This window comes from Syngnathus acus, chromosome 5 (assembly GCF_901709675.1).
Source record: "Syngnathus acus chromosome 5, fSynAcu1.2, whole genome shotgun sequence".
Lineage (NCBI taxonomy): Eukaryota > Metazoa > Chordata > Actinopteri > Syngnathiformes > Syngnathidae > Syngnathus > Syngnathus acus.
This window is the reverse complement of record NC_051091.1, coordinates 9888984-9910684: the sequence shown is the minus strand read 5'-3', so window position 1 is coordinate 9910684 and position 21701 is coordinate 9888984. Positions and strand designations below refer to the sequence as shown.

The 21701-nt window shown below is 38.9% G+C and overlaps 2 protein-coding genes and 1 long non-coding RNA gene across 4 annotated transcripts; 1 reads left to right on the top strand and 2 right to left on the bottom strand.

Annotated features, from left to right (window-relative positions):
* The first annotated feature begins 230 nt into the window (after window positions 1–230).
* camk1a (calcium/calmodulin-dependent protein kinase Ia) lies at window positions 231–11001 on the top strand. Its single transcript, XM_037250840.1, has 12 exons — window positions 231–348; window positions 1504–1622; window positions 4321–4452; window positions 5093–5167; window positions 6189–6327; window positions 6399–6525; window positions 6768–6843; window positions 7128–7240; window positions 7314–7392; window positions 7506–7593; window positions 7670–7832; window positions 8827–11001. The coding sequence occupies exons 2-12, from the start codon at window positions 1537–1539 to the stop codon at window positions 8928–8930; spliced, it is 1182 nt and encodes a 393-aa protein (XP_037106735.1). The 5' UTR covers window positions 231–348; window positions 1504–1536; the 3' UTR covers window positions 8931–11001.
* A 1191-nt stretch (window positions 11002–12192) lies between these two features.
* Window positions 12193–15667, bottom strand: si:dkeyp-67f1.2 (uncharacterized protein LOC556106 homolog). 2 transcript variants are annotated; one of them, XM_037250842.1, is made up of 9 exons: window positions 15518–15667; window positions 15336–15431; window positions 14558–14599; window positions 14099–14216; window positions 13961–14019; window positions 13103–13153; window positions 12926–13010; window positions 12699–12825; window positions 12193–12614 (listed from the first exon to the last, which is right to left on the bottom strand). In XM_037250842.1, the coding sequence occupies exons 1-9, from the start codon at window positions 15597–15599 to the stop codon at window positions 12528–12530; spliced, it is 747 nt and encodes a 248-aa protein (XP_037106737.1). In that variant the 5' UTR covers window positions 15600–15667; the 3' UTR covers window positions 12193–12527. The 2 variants fall into 2 exon arrangements, with proteins under 2 accessions (XP_037106737.1, XP_037106738.1); XM_037250843.1 differs by lacking the exon at window positions 13103–13153.
* A 1509-nt stretch (window positions 15668–17176) lies between these two features.
* Window positions 17177–20652, bottom strand: LOC119123011. Its single transcript, XR_005097986.1, has 3 exons — window positions 20474–20652; window positions 20310–20397; window positions 17177–18482 (listed from the first exon to the last, which is right to left on the bottom strand). It is a non-coding gene; the product is annotated as an uncharacterized LOC119123011 (long non-coding RNA).
* Between the last annotated feature and the right edge of the window lie 1049 nt (window positions 20653–21701).

Sequence of the window (21701 nt, the reverse complement as noted above, 5' to 3'; positions counted from 1 at the left end):
AAAAAAAAACCAAATAGAAACAAACTTTTGCAACATAAAATAGCTTTATTAAATGATTCATGATTTCTTTTTGAAATGTTTCCTTACGTAATTTAATTTACAAACTGCATTTGCAAGTGTAATATAGCTCTTTTTTTTTTATGGACATTATATTATATCCCTTTTCCATCCAAATCGTTTTCATGCTGCTGCACTACGTCCACGGACGTGCGTATCTTTGACGTCAGGGGGAGCACAAACGGAGCGGCAGCGCTGCGCACAAGCCCGGCCAACAGCAGCAGCAGCAGCAGCAGCTCATCTCTCTTGAAGGCAAGGAGCGCACAACCCCGGGCACAAATCGCCATTTAGGTATGTTTTATTCCTTCAACGCATTGATTTCCATGGCTTTCATGAATGCGCAAATTATAAAGTGTCCGTGCATGACACCCGTGTGAATGAACCTAACGATGCAGTCTTGCTTTGCGTGTCACATCCTTGAGTGGTGCAGTACACCCACAGTGGTTTCATGCACGCTCGCAAGCACAATTTTAATTTGGACCAAAAATGTCTCGCTGTTTAAAATTCATTTTTTGAGAACATATTTATGAGTGTATTAGCGACAAATTTTGCACTGACATATCTTTAAAAGCTTCCACTGGTGTCATCAACTCCTCTCTTGACCATGCAAGTGATGTTATTCTTTAAAAAAAAATGTTTTGCTTCTTATTCGATGCCTCCTTTTTGTAACTGGTCCTGTTTGACCTACTTCCAAGCGGTTATTCAGGCTGCCTGTCAGCAGATAAGGTCGTACATTGAATTTTTTTCAGGGATGCAAATTGTGATAAAACGCTGCAATCTTTGCTGTTGCTCATCAACAGCAAACTGAATTTGGAGTCTTTAGTAATGTTTAAAATTCCACAAAGATGGTGGCCAGTTGTCATGTTAATGGCTTGAATCACAGCTCAGGTCCTCCTATGAAGAGTTTGCATGTTCTCCCCCTGCTTGTGTTCTTTGCATACACTACCTTCTTCCCACATTGCCAAAAAAATATGTATGTTTGGTTAAATGAAATCTTAAAATTTCACATGGTGTGAATGTTTGAGTAAATATGCCCAGCGATTGGCTGGAGACCAGTCCAGGGTGTACCTCGCTTTTCTCACCCAAAGTAAGCTGGGCTCCAGTTTACTTGACCGTAATGAGGACAAGCGTGATCGAAAATAGATTAATGGTGTTGTCTCATTGTCATTCAGTGGAGTCAAACATGAGCTGCACTAAGCATTAATCACATCAGGCTAAGGGAAGTACTGGATCTATTTTTGCAGACTGTGCAGCAGCATCTCTGAAATATAATTGTGGACATTGTATGCCACAGCACTATTCAAGTAAAAAATAAAAACATATTCCAACTTATGCCTTAATGCTTTTGCATAGTTTGTGACAAAAAGTCAGCTTTTCAGCATGTGTTTTGTTTTGGTGAGGGCTAACAAATGAATTGTGCGTGCTGCTTGTCTCGTCTCCTCTCAGCTGGAGTGTGGCGAATCCCATCAGTGCGACAGGATGCCTCTAGGAGAGGACGGCAATGGGTGGAAGAAGAAGACGTCCGACATTAAAGAGCATTATGACTTCAAAGAAGTGCTGGGGACGTAAGTTGGAGTGGCCCTGTCATAGCAATGGCTGAAAAGTGGGACACTAGCTTTAAACTCGACCAGTGGTTAGTGTTGTACAAGTGACTAGAGCTGTGTAAATTACATAAATATTATTCTGAGTTATATAATATAGATTGTATTTGTAGTCAATTGTCAATGATGGACCTGGCATAAAGTCGCAGATGAAAAGCTCCTTATAGGCTCGGAGAGACGATTACAGAGAAGCTCTTACAGGAATCCAGCGCACGAGGTTAATTGATTTATGTCGAAATATTCAATTCTGGCTAATCCTCACAGTTTGAGGCTTTGTCGAGTGTCAGGACGAAGTGTCCTCATTCAAGAGGATGTGACAGAAAAGACGCTCGTGTTCTTCGTCACACGAGCACACTGCAGTCAACAGACATAATGCACGATCAGAAGTGTGACAACACCGCTCGTGTCTCACTTTGGCTTGGAGCCCTGTGAGCCATCAATAAAAAGTGTGCTCAAGTCAATACAATTAATAAACTGTACTTAGGAGACTCACTCAGTTTGTTATATAAACTGTTGGTTATTTAAAAGGGATAGTCAGTCACTTCAGTTAGCATCATTGGTTGTCATGGCAGCGAGTCTATTAGCAGTAAGTTAGGTGGTCAATTTTAATTGGTAACATATGTGGTCAGTTAGTTAGTTAGTTAGTTAGTTAGTTAGTTAGTTAGTTGGTTGGTTAGCAGTTAGTTAGCTGGTCAATTTTAATTGTAACATATGTAGTCAGTCAGTCAGTCAGTTAGTTAGTTAGTTCGTTAGTTATGAAACTTGGTGTTTTCATTTACCGTATTTTCCGGACTATAAGGCGCACCGGACTATAAGGCGCACCTTCAATGAATGGCCCATTTTAAAACTTTATCCTTATATAAGGCGCACTGGACTATAAGGCGCACCATTAATGCATCATGTCAGATTTTTAATCCAAATCAAATCATTCTCCATTTTATCTTTTTTATTTCAACTTCAGACGCAACAAATTACGTTATAATCACAAAATAATGATCCATAGTCTTTTTGATTCATGATTCATAGTCTTCAGCGGGCCACTTATGATTGATTTCATGCTTCGGGCCAGTTTAAATTTAGGAATTTGGTCCATATATAAGGCGCACCGGACTATAAGGCGCACTGTCGGCTTTCGAGAAAATTTTAGGTTTTTAGGTGCGCCTTATAGTCCGGAAAATACGGTATATTCAATTGTAAAAGAATCTGAATTTCTCACTATAAAAGAAACACTTTTGATAGTGTCCTTAGTGGACTGAAATAAATACATGACCTTGAGAATATAAATGCAGAATGCAATAATACACAGTTAGCGTAAACATTTTAAGTCTAAAGCAGGACGCAGCAATACACACATGGATACTTATAGCAGACTACAACCTTACGGTGCAGAATGCAGTTTAGGATTGTATTGATCGAGTTTACACAGCAAAACGATCAACATTATTTATGCTTCTCTTTAGCCATGCATGGAAAAGCTCAACAGTCGGCTCTTGGTTAAATCTCAGTACGTAGTGCTCAGCAGCAAACCCACAGAGAGCAATGTCTCCAAGGAGGAATGAGCTAGTGGATGCTTAATTACATGTGTCTCACAGCAACAATAGCAGTGTGTGACTGCGCACATGCTCTCTAGGCTCCCATTTCCGAGAGTCACTGACTAATATTGGGTTTTGTGCGCATGACCTTTCATTCCGGGATCAACATACGAGGAGAATTTTTTTTCTTCGTACTCCCGATGGTCACTCGCCGCCCTTTTCCGTCCCACGGCATCCCTGCGGTCTCTAACAATGTTTATGGCCTCCTCCTGTGCTCCCCCCCACGCTCCTGTGTAAATACATGCCAGTCTCCCCCTCACTGTAATGCATAATGCAGTCTGGTCTGGTTTGGAAAACAGCCACGCTACATTTGCGGTATCTATTATTGAACAGGTTAAAGATAGCATCTCTTTTTTCTTTTCAGTTTTTTTAAAACCAGCTGCTGTTCTTGTAAGTGTCTGCATGTATGTTTTGTGGCCTCAACTTTTGAACCTTTCTCTTCTCTGTCATGTAATCACTTTGAATTATTCATCCAATCACTAACACACACACCACATAAAAAAATACATCCAGATGCTTATCACCAAAGGGTGCTGATTATTTGTTGAAACATCTCATTACTTGCCACAAAGTTAATCTAATTCAGCTCACGGTATCTTGCTCAAGTAAACTAGCATGTCACTCTGGTAAGAAGTACATCTTGCTGCCATAAATAGGATATTTTGAAAATGGTTACAGATCAGTGACTTTTAGTTGATTTTCAAGTAAAAATAGATTTCATATTATATGTCGAATCCAGCAGCAAAATGTTTTTAGGGCCACCTTAAGCCATCTCTTATTAACATATTTATAGGTTTTTTCGGACACTTTTTTTTACCCTCCGAGCAGAGGCCTTTAGATTTTGTACTGCTATTTTGTAACTTTTTAAAAAAATAATATTTGACCTGATATTGCTGTAAACTTGACATTACATATAGATTTTTCTGCTTTGACATGTGAAATCATCTAATACCAATCTAACGAATGTCAAGCGTTCGTGAAATCGATACAATATGATCAGAATGAACTCTGTAATCACTTATCTCTCTCTAATCTTCCTTCATATGTCCACTACTTTTTTTTTTGCCCAGGGGAGCTTTCTCGGAGGTGCTTCTCGCCGAGGAGAAGAGGACACAGAGGCTGGTGGCTATCAAATGCATCCCCAAGAAAGCTCTGGAAGGCAAAGAGAACAATATCGAGAATGAGATCGCAGTACTGCACAGGTGAGCTGACCATCCCCAAAAATCCCTCCTGTTGTCCGGTAGAAGAGTTTAACCTCAGGCAGATTATACGCAGGAGGTCAAGTGGATGGGCCACCGAAGGCATGGTGTCAGTAGAAACAGTAGGATTGTGCACCGGAAATGTCAGGAGTAAAGAAGATAAACCTATTTTTAGTGTCCCTGTTGCCAGGGCAACAGCACACAGAGGCGGAGATGGTGTGGAGTTCCCTGCAGCAATGTATTGAAGAGAAGGAGACGTAAAGGGGAGGAGAAGAAGTGAAGGTGGCTGCTATGGACTGAAATTCGAAGTCACTATTAAGCCAATAAAAGAGCATTACGAGGAGAAAGAAAAACAATCTGGGAAAGAGAGCAGTTGCTCAGCCTGCGATATCCTCCATCATCTGTCATAGTGTTAAAGTGAGATGTTGACATGCGATGCCCTGCTGGATGCTTCACGCTGTATTTTTTTTTTTACACTTGCCGTCATTTTAAAATCTGCTCTGAGTAGCACATTCATCAGCTCAACGCTGTCCTTGCGTTATTTTACACTCGCAAGGCATTCTAATAGTGACATAACGCAACAATAATGCCATCTGGTGACGGAATGTTCTACATAGTAATTACGCTCTCCCGACATTTTCAGAATCAAGCACGCTAACATCGTCTCGTTGGAGGACATCTTTGAAAGCACGTCTCATCTGTACCTCGTCATGCAGCTGTGAGTTCTCTTTTCAATTTGAGAGTTGATAAAGTGGAATTAGAATTGGCGAGGGGGGGCAATTTAAGATAAAAGGCAGATGTTTCATTTTTTTGGTGAGGTTTTATTACTTTCTACAAACCCGTTCTTGTCAAATGATGTTCTGCTCTTATGTTATGCAGCACACGCAGCATCCTGTCTGTTCTAAATGAAATATTCAAACCTCTCAGCAGCAGCAGCAGCAAATTTTTTTTTAATTAGACTTTCAGTATATGATAAATGTGTCAATGTGTTCAAAATCAAGCAGAAAAGTTTGATATTCTCACTTTGACAGAAAATTTAAATGTTTAATGATGAGATTATTTTGTTTGAGGAAAATAACAATGACAAGGGGAGTTCCTCAAGGCTCTGTTCTTGAGACTTTTGTTTTAACACATTTTTTAAAATTTTTATGTGATCGTCAGTACCAACTGTTTGTAAAGTTAAATTCTACATGTCAATGTATAGGTTCAAGGACTTGAGGACCTACACTTGTCATTTTTCATTCAAATGAACACAAATTATAGTTTGGAGATGTCTAAACCTTACACAGGAGTTCCTCAAAGCTCTACTCTCAAACCACTTGTATTTAGAAGCTTAAGAAACAAAGGTGGCAATTAAGGGGGCTTCCTTGGCTTGTTTAACACAAGTGAGTCTTGAGGATGGTTTGTGATCTCAAGGTACTGAACACAAGTGGTTCGATGGCATAAAAATATATCCGTGGTACCTGAAATAGAGTTCCTCAAGCCACGTTCTTGAGCATCATGTTAAAAGTGTAACAAAAGTGGCTCAAGACCAGCACCAAATTGTCATATTTCTCTTGAACATCAATTCTGAACAGATGTTTGCAGATGACATGCTACAGTGAAGTAGAATTCCTCAAGGCTATTTAGGAGCCATTTGCGTCCAACTTGTCAGCTTGTCATTTTTGCCTTCAGCATCAATACCAAGCACAGCCTGTCACTCAGTTATAATTATAATCAGCTTCACTTTTGTCACGCAGTGTGTCAGGCGGCGAGCTGTTTGACAGGATTGTGGAGAAGGGCTTCTACACTGAGAGAGATGCCAGCCAGCTCATCCACCAGATTTTGGATGCGGTCAAATATCTTCACGATATGGGAATTGTGCACAGAGACCTGAAGGTAGGATGGAAAAAGATCAATCCGGCAGTCTGCAATCTGCGTATTTGCTCTAATAATAACTATATTTGCAGCCGGAGAATTTGTTATATTACAGCATGGACGAAGACTCGAAGATCATGATCAGTGACTTTGGCCTGTCCAAAATTGAAGGAGCGGGCAGCGTTATGTCCACAGCCTGCGGGACTCCCGGATATGTGGGTGAGGCATTTATTTCCCGGGTGAGCCACTCCTCACTTTTGTTTGCTCAGCACTCGCTGGCTCAGCTGACATCCTCTCGTGCACATTGCCTCGTGAGAGGCTCTCTCATCCACTACTAAGTCAAGTGTAAGCGATCTATAAGTACTCTCCACCGTGTTTAACGTGACCCGGCAGCACGCCAAGGTCAAGATGACTTTGTATGCTATCCTCACCGATGCTGTGCTTTTGCGTGTGTTGATCAGCTCCTGAGGTGCTGGCCCAGAAACCGTACAGCAAAGCGGTCGATTGCTGGTCCATAGGAGTCATTTCTTATATTCTGTGAGTTTGAATAAAATCTCAAATCATTTGTCGAAACAAAGCGGCCCAAACAATACATGGCATGCTAATACATATGGCAAAATAGTGAGCTGACTACATTAAAAGCAAATGTCATGAATAAGCATAACAGTTTGATTCTGGATTGGGTGGAAATGGTTAAAAAATGTGCACGATTTATAGATGTAAGTGTGACAATTTCAAAATGTAACAATTCGATTTGATTCTGAAATGTTGCAGCACCTTTATTGTACCAAATGTATTTTTTTTTCTAAACATACCCTCAGACTTTGCGGGTATCCTCCATTTTACGACGAGAATGACGCCAAGTTATTTGAACAAATCCTGAAAGCGGAGTATGAATTTGACTCTCCATACTGGGATGATATCTCCGAATCAGGTATCCCTAGCATTAACATCCAGATCACACGAATCAGAAAATACGTCATTATCAACATAACTTTCTTTCATAGCCAAAGACTTCATCTGCCACATGATGGAAAAAGATTCTTTGAAAAGATACACATGTGAACAGGCCCTTCAGCACCCATGGTAAGAACCATTTCTCATGAACTGATTTGCTATTTATTGTCAGGGTAGCTCATTTGCATATTTACACAATCCTGACTGGACAACAGATTAAAAACAATGTGTCACTTACCCAGGATCTGTGGAGACACCGCTCTGGACAAGAACATCCATGAATCCGTCAGTGCTCAAATTAAGAAGAACTTTGCCAAAAGCAAGTGGAAGGTTGGTGATTTGCTAGAAGGACAACACGATCAGTGTTTGCTCCTCCTTACTTACCTACTTTCTTCGTCCAACGCAGCAAGCGTTCAACGCCACGGCAGTGGTCCGCCACATGCGCAGGTTGCAGCTGGGCACCAGCGTGGAGGGGCCCAGTCAGATAACTCCCACCAGTCCCTGCCACGGACTCCTGCTGCCCGAGGAGGAAGAAGAAGATGAATTGGGGAATGGAGAGAACGAGAGTTGTGAGTTTGCACAAGCGCTCGAAACATTTATCATGGTTTTGCAACGCATACACCTCGACACGTGGTTTACGATGGTGAAAATGGCAAGATAAACTCGTCTTCGAGCACCACCAAATAAGAAAGCCTTACTTGCCTATTTGTAATTACGGATCGCTCCATTAAATGTGACAGAAAAGCCATTGCTTACTGCAGTAAAACAGCAAATTAATGAACGCGCAGTTACGAGCTGTCAGCTCGCAATATTGTCACTCTAAACCCGAAACAACTCAATAATTCAAAGCTGATGGGATGCGACGGATCAAGGGTCATTAACGTGGTAATCTATTTTTTAATTATGGACTTTATTCTGTTTACCCTGCTCAATTGTCCTCAATGGATGAATAAGTAAAGCGTCACCTCCATAGTCAAACACACTCTGTTCTGTGAGCCCGATTGGCTTCCAGTTGTTCTAATTTTACATTACACCCCCATATAAATAAAAACACATATATTAAAGATATATTTTTTTATAAACGCAAGAAAAGCACAAAACCGTGCCATGTGCATGATTCGGCATAAAAAAAATCACAAGTTAACTTGCATGTCTCAATAAAACAAGAATTTCATGGCAAACCTGGCGTGCTCTGACTGACCAATCAGAGGTTAGTAGATGATTGTTGATGTTATTATGCATTCTGTGTTGACTTTGAAATGTGATCAGACAGTTCGAGTGACTCTGAAGGTCCTGGACAGATTAGATTGCCATGGCAACATATTTAAATCTGATTGGACAAAACAATTCTAATACACACACAGGATGCAGTGCAGCAAAGGAAATCACAAATTAATATGAGTGAAAGGAACAAAAACAAATGAAGTTGTAAATTTCAATCATTGCTTTTAGCCTACCACTGCCCTTTGGCAAGGCAATAGGAAGTGCAATACTGCCACCTACTGTGGTCATTTAGAATTACTGGAATGAATAAGCATGTATATGCCATCTCGTCACATCTAGTGTCGCACTACAGCGATGACCGCCGTGGAAGCGCAGAGGGCAGCACTGACCGAGACAGCCTGAGGAGCTGCACATACTGCTGCAGGCCGGCCAGTCGCATCTGACCGCAACCTCACTGTCTTTTATTGATTTTTTTCTTTTGCTAAATGATAATATTGAGACCCTGTGGAGTGCACAGAGAGCTGCTGCCCACCCAGTCTGGCTCAGAATGCAGATTAGTGATCAAAAGACCTGAGATGGTACCCTTATGACAGACTTTGTTTGCTTAGTTGTCACATCTACCCAGTTTACCGAAAGGTCATCTGCTTGTTTTGGCTTCTTTCATTCCCATCCCTGAATCCACGTTTTCTTTTATGTCTCCACAAGGGGGAGCTAATGACTGAATGCATGGATCACTTATGAATTTTGCTACTGACTGCAAAATATATTGAAAGATTAAATAGTTGGACATGTGAGTTCAAAAGGTCAATAAGTCAAGACTGTCATAAAGGAACAAAAAAGCTAGGTCGTACTTGCCTGCAGCGTGAACCGAATCACACCTTTGAAGTTAAACGATTGAAAGGAAGTCTCTCTCTTTGCTCTGGCTCAGACTGGGTTGGTGACAAGCCGTGCTGACCTGAAAGTGTATGCATGATATTGGGGGAAGGTGGAAATAATGAAGATTCTATTTTTTGGGTTCGTTTTATGGGTGTTCTGTTATTAAAGGCTCACACTGAGATCCCCCTCATGAGATTATCTTTCATGATTTTTTGGAATGGGCCAAACAGCCCAGGTGGAAAAGCCCCAAAACACCAATGCATCCATTTTCTATACTATAAGGCCAAGCACACCCTGGAGGAAATTAAAAAGAAAAAAAAGTCTCATCATATATAAAATAAATGATAAAATAAAAAACATTTTGCTCATTACTACCCGGGGTCTCAGTGTGGGCGCTTCGCCTGCTCTGTGCTGTGCAACCTCTAGTGGAAGTCGGTCTACTGTTTGCATGACCTGGTTAATTAAATATGTTTACATAAATGATGATCAATTAGTATACACACATGACAATGATAATGAATATGATGATTATTATTATTACTACTCTGTTGTATTGACAATGATGTACTTCTGTAATTCTTTTGAGCTATATAATGTGAAGTGAGTAACACCAAAAGTAATGTTGACAAAGTACAAAAACACAGCACAGTGGACGTTTTGTTTGACGTTTTTTTTTTTTAAGGTCTATTCATGTGTTAAATACTAAATGGACAAACGTATTGGGACACATCACACAAGAAGTGGAAATGGAAGACATTATGAGATTTTCTCAGGCTTTTGCAAGAACTCTAATTGTGAAGTTGGAGGATGTAACATCTTGATCTCTTTTGTGTTGCGATAAATGCTCAAAGGAGATGAGGAAAGATGAATCATTACCATATGAATATGTGTCTCCTTACTTTTGTCCATGTCTTATTCATCTCAAAGTCCCCTGTCATGTGTAACGCTGAAAAAAAAAAAACATATCTTGGTTGGACAAAAGTGCCAACTACAAAACAAATGAGTTTAAGGGAAAAAAAGGATAAAAGGGAAAAAATCACATGGACTGCGGTTCCAAAGCCATACTCATGAACTCAAAATGCCTGAGTGCACATACATCTTTTTTAGTGTGTGACTGAGAAAAAGAAAGATGGATGTGATCCTCAGACAGAAAAGAGGAAGACAACAACTTGGGGATGGTGAAATAAATCTTTCTTTGAGTCACGCGATCATCAAATTAGGCCGTATTGAATCATGTTTTTGTATGTTGACCCATACTTCAAACAGGTTAACCATATTGTGCAGTAAAAAAAAAGAAAGCAATCACTCTGTATTTCTACAACTTGTGGAAAATATGCAAAACATGTGTGAAGGGCTTCATTCAATGTCAAATAGCCATCTTTGGACCACTTTGATATACAATATCAATACATGTTGTTTATGCTTGTTTTATCCATCCAAAGACGTCCAAAATACATAAAAAAAGAAGCACTGTAAATATAAATATATATAAGTATATATTGTATATCCTTTTTTTGTAAAGCTGTTTTGAGCTACAAATGTATGGATGCAATGCATCATGGAACAAAATGTAGGAGAATACAATTTGTACCCACCCACCGAAAGCAGGAAATGGAATAAATCTTCCTTGTCTATGCATTGTGTTTGTCTTCTGTCACTGTGTTGCATTAGCACAAATATGAATGCAAAGATTTTCAATGGGTACTTTTTTTTATTTTCATTTATTTCCCACCAAATTTTATAACTTGTGAATTTAGTTTAATCTGACTCTGTCAGTAAAGTATTTGACAATATGCTTATTATTGTGTGTATTAGTGAACCCCCAGTTACAAGTGTAAAGTGGAGAAAATGCTGTCCAAAGTGTCAACACTGCCCCCGGCTGGCCAATTACGGAACAGCATCCAATATAAATGCAGTATCAAATATAGTATATGAAACGAATATTTTATACAACAATATTTATTAAATACAACTTGCCTATTAATTATACTTAATAAAACTCGTAGTTTAGATTTGAAATACATCTATTCCTGGAACTTGTATGACATACCCTCCCTGTTTTCTCCATGAGAAAAACATGCAAAAAAAAGTCACCTGCCACGTTTTGATAATGACAACAATATTAATCATTCTAACGCACTTTATGGATTGCAGCGGCGGCTTAATGGGCGACACCATGCTTCCTCGCAGTAAGGGGCCTCACAGGTGTATCATGACAGCGCAGTTAGTTACCCTGCAAGGTAATTTGACAGTCTGATGAATTGTAAATGGTGGAAAATAGACAACAGGTATTGCAACAGGTATTAACTCCACTATGATATTAATCAAATGTAGATTTAAAAAATAATCTGCATTTGTGCACAGCCATATTAAAAAAGACCTGACAAGCGTGGCATGCAAATGTGTCTGTTTACAGTTAATTTATTTAAAAAAAAAAAAAAAGGGGGAAAACTGTATGCTGGAAAAGGAAAAATAACCAGAGACAGAAGGTGCGATCGATGAGCTGTCAATCATTTGCATTCGCAGAGGTTCGATTTTCGATTCCGAGGTAAAGGCGAGTGTTTACTTAAATTTATGTTTGTCATATAACACATAAAAATGAATCTGCTGATGAAATATGTAGTAGGTTAATTAACACGTCTCTAGTGTTTAGTCATTTGCACTCTGACACAATTTTTTCACACAGTTTGCAAGTGGGAATTTGCAGTTCACTGAAGTTTGTCTATTGTGCAAATGAGGACTGAGATGTCTCAAGTGTTGTCTCATTATTGTGAAAAACTATCACTCATTTCATCAAATACTTTGCAGATAATAAAACCATGTTGATCAAGTGTGGTATAAAGAAATTATATTAAAAAAAAAGAAGACATTTTAGAGAACTTCTGATTATACTGGTACGTGTGCAATAGTTTGGCCACTTTAATAAGACCTCAGAGTTTCATTATTCTGCCCCATTTGCATGATGACTAAGTGATTCTGATGAGGTTGCCAAAGGCACTTTCAAGTGATATTGACCTAGACTTGTTATGAAGATAATGCAAATGTTTTCAGAAAAAGAGAAAAAAAGGGTCCAATATTTGCTTTAAGCCAGTAAACGGTAAGTGCAAAACATTTATTTTCATATTAAAATGTATTCCTATGATTGTGTTTATGAGAAATGTTTTTTAAGAGCTTCTGGGGAAACAGCCGCCCACCTCCACCGCCACGGGCCATCCGTCATAAAGGTTGCTTGCGTCGTCATTAGCAGATCGCTGAACAGGCGAGGAGACGTTGACTTGTCAGAGCTGCGTCTTTCAACGTGCATAAATAGAAGCAATGAGAGCAGGGTCACTGACCTTCTCAAAGGAGCTTCTGCTTGCCGCCCCGCCTCTTCCCGCAAACACCCAGTTGTCACGGTAACGTACGGACTCGATCAAAGCGCTGCCCATCCCGACAAAAATCTCCCTCATTTCTTTTGTCATCCTGCCGTCGAGAAGTGAAGTGGAGAAGAAAAAAAATGAAAGGTGATTTTTGTGGAGAGGGAAATCATTTTAGTGGATGAGTGTCTGGGAATTGGACCTACTTTGTTGTCGCGTCGTCAAAGGAGGCCACAATGACAATCTCTCCTGGTTTAATCTCTTTCAGGTACGCCAAGATGTCCTCTGGGACTTTGGCAGCCGAGAAAGTCGGATTAAATTAAAAAAAAGAAAAATGGAAATAAATCATCTCTGTGAAAAAGATTTCCAAAACACGTCCCTACCGCCATCTTTCATATTCAGATAGCCACATCTGTCCACAGCTCCGTTCTCACCTGAGATGAAACAAACAAACACGCAGACGTGTTTAACATCTTTGCCAGCTTGCATTCATCATCGTATCATCTTCGGCGTATGCATGTAATGTTGGCTCAATTAAAATGAGCATGTTTTCCCTTCTCATTTTCCATCCCTCATTTGTCAGCCGTTACTTCAACAGTATGCATCAAAATTTAAATCACTTTGCTTGATGAAGAGAAAATGTCGACTGAAGTAAACAACATAACTGACGAAAATATATTCAAAGGTCAATCAGTAAAACGCAAAAAACATCTACCCACGTAAACATTAAGAGGGCTCTTGCAAGATTAAAAAAAAAAAAAAAGATGAAGAGTCTTTGAAAATTGAGTCCATGCAGTTCAACCCGGACGTGAAGCGTGTGCATATCAAGCATAACCTCTGACTTCTGCTCAATACACAAGGGTCAGATGTATTTAAAAAAAAAAAAAAATCAGTAACTTAACAAAGATTTTCCGACATGGTAACATTTTGAATTGAGGACACCGGACTGTTTGTGAAAAAGACATTTCTCTGCCTTTAATCCTAAATCAATTCCTAACCCTAAATAGAGGAATTCAACATGTAAGATTCTGAACTGAGGAAGCCTTTTGGATAAAAGATGAAATGTTTTCAAGAACCAATGAATGCCTACTTTACTATAGCAGATTTTTTTTTTATCTTTTCTAATTTCATCTACAATTCAAGTGAGATATACTGGATCTGATGTGGACAACACAAAAGTAAACAAAATAAAACCACGAATACAAATGACTGTATTTGTAAATATTTTGATTATTACTCACTGTTTACAACAACGATATTGAGTCCAGGTCCGACGTTGTTCAGTACGTGGCTCATGATGCTGCAGACATGGAGTATATAAAGAACGTGAAGGGTCACAGAGGTTTGCACAAATGGTTCTTGCGTACAGGTGAACTTACATTTTGCCATCGAAACAGATCTTGGGCCCGACAACGTTAGCTGCTCCACTCTGCATGTGTATCGCAAAGTGATCAGGTGGGCAATTTTTGGAGAGGTTGCATTGTGGTGGAGGGGTTACTGCAATATTTACAAAATATATTTATTGAGATCAAGAAAACAAACAAAATTCAAACAATTTTTAGAACAGATAAAATGTAATAACTTATTGCATTTTTTACAAGAATAGTTGAAATTAGCGGAAAAAGTAAGAACTGCGAGAATATAGTTTGAATATTACAAGAAAAGCTACAATCTTTTTATTAGTTGTAATTTTACGAGAAAAAGTGTGAGCAAATTTAAGTTAAAAAAATACAGTTGTAATTTCATTCAAGTGTTTTTTAAAAGTTATTCTGGGAGAAAAATGTGCAATTTCACAAGAGTAAGAGATTGTCAAAATTAACAAACTTCATACTGCTCACTTGACTGGAATTTTAGTTTGAATTGTGCTGCACTTTCCATTCCTGCAACAGAAAGAAGACAAAAAACATGAACTCAATAAGGCATGACAAAAATATGATATGCATCAATTAACATTATTATTAACATTTCATTATTTATTCATCACTCTTATTTATTCATTGTTTGTGCCTTCTTGTTTTTATTTTTTTGTGTTGTTTACGTGTATGTATATTGTGTACTATGTCTTGTCACCGTGGGATAGTGGGAACGTTATTTCGATTTCTATGTGTGTCTTGGCATGTGAAGAAGTTGACAATAAAGCAGACTTTGACTTTGACAATATAAAGTGCCTTTGATGCCTTTAACACAATCACTTAGTCAGCCATGTTCGTCTGTATCTACGCTTATGTTGTGTAGTTTTCATCATATTATGAGTGTATAATTGGATGTTGTCAACCTTAACTTGTCCACCCTTTCATTGTGAAAGACATTTAATTTTTTTAGAAATTAAAACATATTTCTTAATCAATACAGTCAGCTTGATAATTGAAACATGTTTGTAATTAAGTGAAGATGCTCATTAAATGCTAATAGCCAGAAATGTCCACCGTGTCATCAAGTTCACATATTTTGCTGATTGCATAACATTTTATGCTGTGAATTTATTGAAAACAAATATGTTAAAACATCTAACAGCATGACATCTAATACCACTTAAAATAAAGCAGATGAATTTCAATGGAAAATTTAATTTGGGTGAAATGTGGAGATCCCAAAGACTGGAAACATGATGCTCACCCAGAACATCTCTTGCTCTCTGCCGTATGCGTACGTAGTCGTGCGAGATGGCCCATATGAGCACAAAAACAACAATTACAGCAGCGTAGGGAGCAACTGTCAACCACAAAGAGCAAGAGGATGTTAGTCAACGCAGCATGTGGGCTGTGAAATATATAGTACATCAGCAATCAAAAGCTCACCTCGAAGCTTCATGTCAGCGACAAATGAGTCCGTTCTGTTTCTGATGTATTTCCTGTCAGCAACACAGCTGCTTGGTGTCATGTCATTCGTTCAGGCTGCCTGGCCACGCATATGCATGAGAAGGACCTTTGGATGTGCAACAGCGCTCGTCCTTGTGTTGGGAGAGTAAGCAGGATGTGACATTGTATGGGTACACACCCATGGAGAACACAGCCATCAAGTTTCTCCCACCCACAATGTCAAATATGGGACGGCATCCATTCACAGGTCAGTGATAGAGCTTAAAGTCAACAAAAGCTTGTTTGGATACACACAAAAGCCACAACCCGCTGTCATAAAACAAAACGATAAGATAATTCTTCTTTGCTGTGTATGTTTACTTAATGTGGGTTATTTTCTCTCCAAAATCGAATTGTTGTGGTCTACAAAATGAAATTGCTACTTGATAAGATAAAAGTCAGAACAATGCGCCCATGTGCAGCTCTAATGAATGATGTGTTTAGTGCACACTGTTAAATTATGTTAATAACAGGGCTGTCATTGCAGTGCTAGAAGAAAGCATGATTAGCCCAAGAGTTTAACATTAAAGGTTACATTCTGATAATAAAATTAAGATATTTCTGTATTTGTTCCACACAGACCAATAATTATAACATTTCGTAGCAGTTTTGATGTAATTTATCATTTTACTGTGGCTTACTTTGCGACACTTCTCTGACAGGCTGCCTGTTGTGAAGCTTCATTTGTGCGGTGCAAAGAAAAAGTCTACACACCCCTATTCAAAAGCAAAAATCACATAATCACCATAATAAAGTTAAAAAAAGGAAAACAATTATTTTATTTCTAAAAACTAATTCACACGATTGTAATCTTAGAAATTATGACGTTTTAATTAAACTAGAACGGAAACAAATATACATTTATTATTTTTTTTATGGAAATAAAGCTGACGAAAACTAAAAAGCAAAGGATTCAGTCTTAGGTGGTTTAAGGTGCAATTCTTTTTTCTTACACTCGAAGAGTCACCAGACAGAAGCAACACGACAGCCTGAAGGAATGTGAGAATAATTTCTTTATTTGTCATACCTTCGGCGGTATTTCATTTACTAGGACTTCCCGATTCATAATATTACAAAGGCTGTTTCTCTTACACTGGTGTGGCCCTCATACACTCTTGTACAAAATGAATATGATTCTCGCCTTGACAGAAAATTGTCACACTGAGTTTGAGAAGAATGTTTCTTTGACATATCACAATAATGCTCCAGAATTTTCAGACTTTTGATATTGGCCTTCCGAGGTGTGCGTCAGCTAGTGTAAAAAAAAAAAAAAAAGCCAGCTTCTCTAAAGGAGTAATTCATCCGAGATGGTTTAAGAAGACAAGAAAGAATACATAGAAGGTTGTATCTAAAGCATTCAATATTTTTATTATATAATATTTTCTTTTATTTTATTCATGATTTAACACAAATTATGAAACATCTATTTGCTCACCAAGCAACATTCTCCTGTGAAAAGGAGAAATTCTGCCGACAAGCTCAAATTCCACTGAAGTTTAATCACTGTGTGCAATGTAAATAAAACTAGAATTTAATGATTTGAAAATCGTTCGTCCTATATTCAATTCAATACATTACAAAACAAACGTTTTGTGTTAAAAAATATGTTATGGTTAGGTATAAAAGGACTTCACAGTCACTACTAGAAGACCAATGAAAAAACAAGATAAACCCTTGTTTGTATTGATAACAAACATATTTGTAAAGCACACACACACCAATAGTAATGGTGAAAAGGCCGTTAAATCAAGAAAGCACAAGGTCCCATAATATAGAACTTTTACATCTAAAGTGTGCCTTAAACAGTGAGGGAAGAGGTTTACTTTGTTATACATGAACAAGGTCAAGCGATGTAATACCGCGCACGGCCAGCATAGGGCGTCTTTGCACTGCCATTAACACATTCAAACTATTAGGATATTTACATCAATTGGCAAGAGAATTGGCTCTGTTGTGGATTTTTTTCTAATAAATATGTTTTTGGGGAAGACTAAAACAACACAATCAAAAGTCTTTAGAAGCAGCACGGTGACCAATTGGTTAGCACATTTGCCTCACAGCCATGTTCTGGGTTCGACCCTGAGCCCAGGACATCCTGTGCGGAGTTTGAATGCATAAATGGTACAGAGAGGGTATTGGTATAAGTTCAAATATTACCAGAAACTAGACACACACTGAATACTACATGTTAAAATATGAGTTTGCTTTTGTGGCACGTGTGTATTCCGGCTTCTGGGAAAAACTCTGCAGTCACATTGATCGTTTTTTCTTGTCCTTTCAAGTCAGCTAATGTAAGCAGGAAAAAAGGAAAATAAGGCTTGAAAAAGGGAAGCCGGCCCACTCGCAGACAGAGCGGACTATTTTTAGAAGTCAATTATGGCGTTTGAGACACCCCAAATGTCAGATGGCCACGTGACGCCACTTATTTTATAACATGATAGTGTTGTATATATTCAACAGCCATTTTCAGCCTGCCGTTAGAAATGAAAATGCACATGCGACAATTAGTGACCTTTACTGCGTTGCTAGTGAAATGGTGTTTCTCTTTTTTTTTTGGTATTCATTGCTTGAAGTCTATTATATTTCGTGTCATGTCAGAAATGACCAGTGAGAGGATATCGCATCAGCTAGAAACGGCTTTTTTCACATGTGCAGCTGTGTCGGGAACAATTTGTAACATGGATTGTCAGTGCTGTTGTCGTCTAGCCAAAACGCACAGAACACCTCGGCTTATTTTGTCAAGATCAAGATAACAGACGAGAATATGAATATGCCTTGCAAAGATTTGAGGTTTTACACTTGTTCAAGGGGGTTTGGTTAAACTGTCAGTGTGTTTTAAGAATGCTCTAGCAGTCATGGCATGGTCTCACTTCCAGCAGTCATTGGGCTGCTATTCCAGCAGATCCTGTCAAGGTCAACACACACAAAAAAAGCCAATTACATTCGATGTGGGAACGGAGGCTGCATTATCTTGCATTATGTCAAAGGGACTCGTGAGAATACAGACATGTAATCTAACCGGTCCCATCTCGTTAGGCTTCAAAATGATACGATGCTAGTGGTCCAAAAAATGACCAGACCAATCAGTGTCTTAGGGGCGGGGCTAAACTCTATGATTTTAGAAGCGTCGTTTTTCAATTCAAACTCACATGTAACTGGAAAGTCAAAACCAATTACTTAACCCCTTTTCGTACTGCACTTTTATTTGAGGTTAGTCACTGTTGTGTCCTGAATAGAGAATCTGGAGAATATTCCGATGGACATTTACTTAACAGAATATGAAGTCGGACTGTGAACTTAAAAAATAGAGTACAATAAAAGTAAAAATATGTATCTGACTAGGTTGGGTGTATGTCATATCCAATCAGAAGTTTATGTTAAGAATGTCACAAGGTGCGTAAATGAACATTTTTGACCGACATTGTCAAACATGCACGTTAGTCATCAGGAGCATTCTGAAGTTGCTGTGAGGGCAATGTGAGGTCGGGGTGCCCTCGATCTCTCGACCCTTGCAAGATGATCCCCACTAGCGACGGGGCCAGCCAATACTAAACTACAAAATCCGGAAAGGCTGATGGCGAGAAAACAGGAAGGCGATCGGGCACTGCTGACCCGCAGCTTGCCCCCACACAGCACCACCAAGCGTGCATGTATTTGATGCATTAAAAACAATAGAAGAGTAGTATTTTAACATTAAAACTAGAGGACGGGCAGGGCAGAGGAGCAGAAATGCCGGGCCAGGAAACAGCACAATTTTGCTGAAGCCCGGTCAGCCTGTCGCATCCCTATGCCTTGCACCAGCCACCCCCCCCCCCAGGGAACCCTGAAAATAAGTGCGCCCAAGAGTGTCGAGTGAGGAATATTTACAGTGTCGGATGTGGACATAGCCAGCCCTAACCAATGTGGCACCCAAGGGGAGATTTTCAATGGCGCCCCACTTCATCAGCGATTTAGGCTTACAAAGGGAAATAGAATTGTTTTTACCATTGTCTGTAATTGATAAGTCACCTAATTTACAACAGGATTTTTAAATAGAATTATCATTAATAAAAACACGTTTTTGTTTCTATGCACGTATGGTATACAATGTAGATTAATTATAATTTTATTGTCACTCCAGAGAAATGTTGATTTTCAGACGCATTAAAGCAGTCAACTGTCATTTTGTATGGCATGTACGGATTCTAACTTATCATCATTTAGATTTACACACATAATAATAATGATGATAAGTTAGAATCCGTACATGCCATACAAAATGACAGTTGACTGCTTTAATGCGTCTGAAAATCAACATTTCTCTGGAGTGACAATAAAATTATAATTAATCTACTCAAAGCATCTTCATTGTTTTAGATTTACACACATAATAATAAACAATGAAGATGCTTTGAGTCAATTTGTCAACCAAAAATGACATCACAGTCGCTTTTCTCAAGTAACAACCAATCACGGCTCAGCTTAAAAAAAACAGGTGAGCTGTGATTGGGTAATACCCCTGAGCAACTGTGTTGTCATTTTCAGTCAACATGTTGAAAAATGGCTGCCCTTCGAGATAAATAAAAACGGGTAGATTTTGTTGCTTAACTCAATCCAATATTAATCGGAATATCGTGTCAAGACCTGTGGGCCCGCTTTGAACATATTTAAAATAAAAAAATGGAGGTTTGACTTCCCTTTTAAATAATGTTTCACACATTTCTAGCCTCTTTTGGCAACAAAAAACACACACCTCATCTGAGTTGTATTGTGCTTCCGCTGACATCGCTGGACTTTCCTCATTCAGCTGTCTGAGCGAAAGGTATTGATGGTTGGTCTCACTGGAAAATCTGACACAGTGTGAAGTGAGTTAAGAGATATATAACACTGAATAATACACAAGTTCAAAACACTTACCTGAGTGGGAAGCAGAATGTCCGGATAACCAAGACAAAAGATGCCAACGCCGTCATTGACACAAAGGCCACAAAAGCAAAGATTACAGGGTCAAGGCTCATCCCAACCTATAGACAAATGAATCCAATCAATTTTAACCATGGGGCAGTTTAAGGCCACGTAAAGCCAAGCACTTGCTTCATGGCTTGTGGCGCAACCGGGGAAAAAAAACAAAACGACAACAATGTTAGTGATTCACACACACGCGTGAAACGTAAAAAGGCCAACAGAGAGCTGCACTTTCTTCTCCAGGCAGTTTGCACCTCAAACAGGCTTTCACAGGCTTTCAGCCAAAATCCCAGAATTCCTGAAGGAGGTTTCCAGGCTATCCTTAAAGCCATCTTTTTTATTTTTGCAGCCGTTTAGTTCCCTGAGGAAGACATCTGAAAGCCTCAAGTGAGCTACGCTAGCCTGTGTCATATCAAAGCTTGACAGATGTGGTGATGTGAAGACCTATAGAAAAAAAATAATGTGCGTGTTTGAATTGCTTCCCGAGCTGTTCCATTTTTGCCAAATGTCAACTGACGCCCACCAACCTACAAATATTAGTAATATGAAATAAATGGATCGTGGATCGTAAACACTAGGGTTTAAGTCGGTGTTCTGTGAATCACCACCAAAGGGGTCTTGACATTGTTGTAAAACCGTGGCGCATTTGATGAAACCAGTGGGAACATCATTTAATCATGTTAAAAATGTCAATAGTAGATGTCTATTCTAAGAAAATGGCCTAATGGCCATAAAATTAAAAATACAATAGCAATTAGCTTTATATTTTTAGAGGCTGAAGTGGGTTGAGTCCATGTGAATTTTCAATGTAATTGCCCATCATTTAATGACAAAGCGTTTTAGACTGCTCCTACCAAAACGTATTTTTTCCCCAATCCAAGCCACAAATAAAATAATTTGTTTAGAGACTTATAATTTCTTTGAATTGGCTTCTGCAGGTTATTTTTCACAATACTTACGCATAGTAGAATATCCGAGCGCATCAAATGACTTCAGATTTGTTTATTGCTTTAATCTTTATTTTCTTACAACCTCAGCCATTTCGTGAAGTTCATCTTTAGTACTAAGGCGGGTCAAAGCACTTTGTCATGTCACAAAGGTCACTATGTGATGTGTTTACGTACCTGTGTGATGACGGCAGAAAAAAAAAGAGCGGGGGTTCAATAGTCCAGGGTGCTAC

Excerpts from the sequence above, each read along its gene's own strand:
- camk1a (XM_037250840.1), top strand. The coding sequence starts at position 1,537 with ATGCCTCTAGGAGAGGACGGCAATGGGTGGAAGAAGAAGACGTCCGAC. Across the intron at positions 7,241-7,313 it reads GGATGATATCTCCGAATCAG|CCAAAGACTTCATCTGCCAC; the intron begins GTATCCCTAGCA and ends TTTCTTTCATAG. Across the intron at positions 7,594-7,669 it reads TTGCCAAAAGCAAGTGGAAG|CAAGCGTTCAACGCCACGGC; the intron begins GTTGGTGATTTG and ends CGTCCAACGCAG.
- si:dkeyp-67f1.2 (XM_037250842.1), bottom strand. The coding sequence starts at position 15,599 with ATGACACCAAGCAGCTGTGTTGCTGACAGGAAATACATCAGAAACAGA. Across the intron at positions 15,432-15,517 it reads CGCTGACATGAAGCTTCGAG|TTGCTCCCTACGCTGCTGTA; the intron begins GTGAGCTTTTGA and ends TGTGGTTGACAG. Across the intron at positions 13,011-13,102 it reads TCTGAATATGAAAGATGGCG|TCCCAGAGGACATCTTGGCG; the intron begins GTAGGGACGTGT and ends CGGCTGCCAAAG.